The following is a 5,840-nucleotide window of genomic DNA, read 5'->3' on the forward strand; positions in this document are numbered from 1 at the left end:
AAAAAAAAAAAAAAGTCTTCTTGCAAGTTGGAACAGAAAAAATCAATGGCGTCAACTATTCGGTCTGTTGTATCTCGTGGAGCCGCCGGCATAGCGAAGGTTGGCAAGTCAAAATCTTCTTGTTGAAACAGACAATTTTTGTATCTCACTAAAATCAACGAAAATAGCTCAACAGTTTCTATTCTGTAGTGTTTCATTTTTTTTTTGTTTGTTTGTTGAGAAGATAGTGTTTTCATTTAAGCCAATTAAAAATAATCTCCAGAGGTGGTCATCTAAGTGCGTCTTTCAACAAGTTCTATTATCTTAATTCCTTTTTCTTTTTTCTTTTCTAACATCCCAAAAAGTTTTTATACTTATAATTTTTGTTTTTTTTCCTTCTTGCAAGGAGACTAATGGCTACTAACGGAGGACTTAACAGAAGACTAACGGAGGTCTATATTGACAAAAATTAAAACTTAAAGAACTGAAATGACAAAACTAAAACTTAAAAGACTGATATGACAAAATGTGAAACCTAGAAGGTCAATTTTGTATTTTAGCCCAATTTATATTAGAATTCAACATATGTCAAAATACACAGGTTGATCACAGCCTGTTATTACCAACATCAAACCATACTGTCATTGGTTTACCCAATCCTAGGAACATTCAGGTAGATTTGAGTCCACATACATTTCACATGAACTCTGTAAGATTATCCACAAGTTTACAAGATCTACACAGCAATAAAAAGATGTTGATTTCCATGTGGGTTGCTTTGACCCACGTAAAACACATATATTGCTGTAAAATCAAGATTCAAGTGTCTACTATACAGTCATTTGTTTCACTAAACCCTCTCTCCCCAAACTGAACAGAAAGTCTCGATGACAGTTTTATACAACTACTCCTAATACAATTGCATTGCTATAGAAAATTGTATAAAAAAAATTATTAAAGAAATAAAACCCACCAAGCATTCTCATCCAACTTTATGAGATAGCAATGACAACGCGGATTGGATCAGACTTCCTAACTTGCCTCTCAAACTGCAAATGGTATTCTTTAATGGTTCATGTGACTTCTCAAGAGTGAACTCTTCATGCTCTAATACAGGGAGCTGCCTCTCTAAAAACCTACTAAGACCGGTCTCAGCAATGTTAATGAGACTGAGTGATGCATTCGTGTGCATATATTTTGTGACAAGAAATCCTGCTAGAATATGCTGACCTGCCTTCACAAGCTCTGATATGAAAGCAGGGAAAACAATTTTTCTAAAAAGTAATGAGTTGTCTCCTTCATTGCCCTTGCTTTCATTCGACCCTTTCTGTGTAAGCTTCAACAACTGGGCTTCTTGACACTCGCGAGATAAATTCCCAACCACATAGCACAGATATGAGAAAGTGGTACCATAAGAAGAATTGGAAATGATAGTTGATGTGATCCCAGAAGACAATACAAGCAATAAAAACTCATGGTCTCTGCCAATTGTGTCTGAGATGCCTCCTTGTTTCAGTTTGTCCTCAACTTCACCTAAGCACTGAAACTGTAATGCTTCATAAGGCAATAACAGCACCATCTTTAAAGCCACAAAACAATCTATCCCAAGTAGAATCTGGGTCAAGCTCCTGGCACCATCTTCATCCAGCACTAATCCATTAGATTTTGATAAGGACTGGTCAATCAGCATTAACAGATCTCTCAGCTGGGACAGCATTACAAGTTTCTTGAAAGTCTCCAGCCAACAGGCATGAAAAGGGTGAATAGATAGAGAATCTTTTTTCTTCTCATTCTCAAGAGGCTCTACTTCTTGAAAGCTTTCCCATCCCTCGTCCCAGTTATCACTGCTCCAGTCATTTCCTGCATCAGGGGCTTCTGCAGAGGCTTCCTCATCTCCACCAATGATAAAAAGCCCCTCCCACTCTCCCAAAATGGCAAGCAAAGCATCAATATGGGAATGTGTAGTAGCAGCTCCACACAACTTTAAGAAGCAAGAAACTGCAGTCTCCACATTCGAGAGATCATCAGGGGTAATTTCAATGCTGGGGGAGATGGTGGCTGCAAGCTGAGATGATTTGAGGGCAACCAAAGTACTTGCAAACCTGCTAGAAGTATCCTTCAGATCTGACAACCCCTGATCGGCAGTAGTCTCGAAATTCTTACCAGTAAATTGCAACTCATCCCACCCTTCCCATGGTAGAACACTAGATTGAATCTCAGGAGAGAAACCCTTGATACTTCTACCCGAGATGAATTGCATAAGCTCTAGAACATAAACTCGAACGGAACTCGGCAGCTGCAGATTATCAGAAAACTTGGCCATCCTTTCCCAAACTACACACCTAACCCTCTTTAAGTCCTCCAAATTACCTTCTAGTTTACCCAGAGATGATAACAGATGAAACAATTTCTGATGTTCATGGGATTCATTGACCAAATCTTGTAAAATAGGTTCCAAGATGTTTAAATACAGATGGGGAAGATCATAACCTTCGTAGTCACCAGTTTCTGCTGAACCACTCGGCTGCAGTGATATGCCTTCAGAAAACACTTCAGCAACAGATCCAAACCCGCAGCCAGAAAAAACCATGGCTCTGCAGAAAATGAAAATGTCACCAGCAAAATCACCAATTAAACCGTAATTGATATAGCTGATAATGGTGCCCCAGCCCTGACTTGGTGATACAATGTCCTCCATCACCAATCTCATAAAAACCCTTAGACAACTCATTATGCATTCCGGATTGAACATGATATTTCTTCCTGGACTCTCATGGGATTCAATATCCTTGATTCCATCAGTCAATCTAATCCAAAAGTTCAAAAGAATGATGAGGCAGTCCTGCCATGCTGAGTCATCTGGCAGACTCCCATAAGAACCATAAATTGGTATGATCATTCTGAAGTACCGTTTCATAATGTCCAAAGCATCTGAAGGAACCAGGAGTTTGACATACATCCTGCAGAAATCATAACTCTGCTCAAGTTGACTTACAAAGCCCTGAAGGCTTTCAGGGCTTTTACTTTTAAAATCAGCCATAGCACTAGTCTCCAAAGCTGTCAACAGACTCAGGACATGATGTCTATAGACATCCTGCCATGATATGAGACCCTCTGGCACAGGATCAGTATAGATACTGGCAAGGGTCTGTACCATTTTTGCCAGAGCTTCCAAACTACTTTCTTCAACGTGTGTGTAGACTTCAGAGCTGAGGCACTCCAAGTTCACACCACCTAGTCCAGCAATATTTTTAAAGTTCAAGTTCTTAATGAAGGAAACCCTTTTGCATTCTTGCTCAATGATCTTGTAGAAATGAGCAAATCCAATGCTAGATATATTTGCTTCATGTGTTTGTATCATCGGTAATGAATCTTTGGTTTCTTCCAGCTGCAAGTAGCAGTCAGAGAGCAGGCTGTATACATAAGCAAGCCTCAACTTGTTACACCCATCAATTGCAGGGTACACAATCAAGGAAATTGTTTTGATTGTTTCTACAGCATGATCTATTATTTCTCCTTTAAATTCTGCAATTTCAGCCATAATATCATCATTTGTCCAAACCTCAGAAACAAGGACAGAGCTTAGCCATTGCAGTAGCACCTGCAAGGAAACAGAGGAAGACATTAAATACTAATGGTCCATCCACATGGCATGCGCTTATCTTCTATATTACTTCTTTTTAAGGGACAAATTCACACACACCAGCATACCTCAGTACAACTCAAGCCATAGATATTAGCTATTTTTAAAACATCTCTCAAAATGTTCTTCTTCTCCAACTTTACTGATTCAATTAGGGAGGCAATAACACCCTCAATATATTTGACATCCCCAGACAAAAAGCGTTCAGTTTCAACCCCAGGAATTACTTTCTCTAATGCTCTAGAACGATCTGCTACATGCTTTTGTTGTTCTAATTTTATTTTCCATTCTCCCCAAAATGTGGACTGCACTTTATCAATCCTTTCTATTTCATCTGAAAGCAAGCAAATAAAACAACAACAAGGTAATAACATCATTATATAGAAAAGAAGTTGACCCTAAATAAATGAAAGAGAAAAAGGAAAAAAAAATTATTTGTTTTAGTACTAAAGAACATTATAAAAATATTGCATTATATGCAGTTTAGGAGTCAAATGATAAAGTTTGCCAATCACCAGAACTACGTGGTGTGTGGTTTTCTTTAAACTTCCACAGTAGCAGCTCCCTCTTCTTCGCAGGCCCCTCACACTCAAGGCCTGAATTGTGTAATAAACCATATGTCATTCCCACATTCATGATGCTGCAACGTTCTTGGTAATCCTCTCTTGTTCTCAGCTGCTCCTCTATAACTTCAACTCCAGTAAACGCATCCACAAGATTTAATAGAAAAGAGCATCCCATTATGTCTTCCTCTTCAGTAGCAGGAGGTTCAATAATTGATTTTGCCAGAGAAGCAATCAGATTGTCTCTAGGGGCAAAACCATTTCTCGCCAACCAGGACAGAATAGTCACCAAAGCCTGTGTTCTTACACTAACATACTGCTTTCCAGGAATTGAGCCAGAAATCAATTTATTACCATGTTCTGCTTTCCTACTCAATTCAAGCAACCAAGGAAGTTGCAAAGCAGAAAAGGACAGAATTTTTCCATTTTCTCTCAGAACAGAGTCCCAATTGTTCCCATTCTCGATAGGCAAGTTTTTAGCAACGGCAGAAAGTATATTTTTTATCTTATCAAAATGANAAAAAAAAAAAGCCAAAACATAAGTACTAAAAGTACATTTACGCATTTTCTATAGCATATGACACATTGTTTTCTGACATTGTTCTATTATTACGTAGCTAACTCAAAAAAATGTAGATCATCCTTTTCAAAAAATAAAAAAAGTAGATCATCAAAAGTAGACAACTACTTTAATAAAAAGGAATGGAAGAAAAGAGTGTTTTTCGATCCGGTCAAAATCCACTTTACCACGGGCAATAGTACCTGGTGAAAGTGAACTCTTCAATCTAGACCGAGATTTGTACATCTCCAGCTCCTAGAATTTCCCCTAAATACAAATCCAACGGCTAACAGTATTAGACAAGTCACACAGGTTAGCAAAGCAAGAATCATGAACATAAAACAAAACCGGATATAAAAGCCTCTAGTTTAAGCTCCAAGACCAAGAGTGGTTCAGTGAAAAGAGAGAACAAAGTAAATCAATGGGCCACACTATTCACTGAAAAAGAAAGCACATTTTTCAACATAGACCACTTATAAATACCTACATTCCAATGCATTAAGCCAACCACCTCCACCCCACTGATTCATTCACTAGTACACTACTGAATATACTTTGTAAAACAAGAAATGGAAGCAATTCAAACCTGGGTCTCCAAGAACAAGCTCACCACCATTGGTCAGTATAGTAAACCCTCTTTCTCAATTAATATGATCCTTTTTTCTTCTTCTTCTTTTTCTTCTTCTTCTTCTTAAATCTATGTAGTAAAAATACTAAGACCCTAACATGTAAGTTCTATGTATAATATGAATTGTGGTAATTGAAACATCAGAATAATTTTGTGAATTATCAATATCCTCATCATCATGAAATGGTTACTATAGGGGCACTGTGGGCATCAGGAATTGGAGCATCACTAGCTTATAATTCACGTAAAAGATCTGATCACCTCAAGCCAAGCCTAAAGCTTATTCATGCCAGGTATGTACATAGGCCTCATATATTGTATCAAATTGTTTTTTAAGTTCTAAGAAGTGTGTGCTTGTGTGTTAAGATACTAACAAAAATTGTGTGCCTTCTTTGTTGCTAGGATGCACGCACAGGCTTTAACACTGGCGGTGCTCTCTGGTGCAGCAGTCTATCATCACTACGAGAA

The 5,840-nt window shown here is 38.0% G+C and overlaps 1 protein-coding gene across 1 annotated transcript; it reads right to left on the bottom strand.

The window, feature by feature from the left end:
* Nucleotides 1–740: 740 nt before the first annotated feature.
* LOC136071529 (MAG2-interacting protein 2-like) lies at nucleotides 741–4,750 on the bottom strand. The gene is made up of 3 exons (XM_065782955.1): nucleotides 4,138–4,750; nucleotides 3,691–3,956; nucleotides 741–3,580 (listed from the first exon to the last, which is right to left on the bottom strand). Exons 1-3 carry the CDS (start codon nucleotides 4,748–4,750, stop codon nucleotides 962–964), a joined length of 3,498 nt encoding a protein of 1,165 aa, XP_065639027.1. The 3' UTR covers nucleotides 741–961.
* Nucleotides 4,751–5,840: the final 1,090 nt, after the last annotated feature.

This window comes from Quercus suber, unplaced genomic scaffold, assembly GCF_002906115.3.
Source record: "Quercus suber isolate HL8 unplaced genomic scaffold, Cork oak 2.0 scaffold_322, whole genome shotgun sequence".
NCBI lineage: Eukaryota > Viridiplantae > Streptophyta > Magnoliopsida > Fagales > Fagaceae > Quercus > Quercus suber.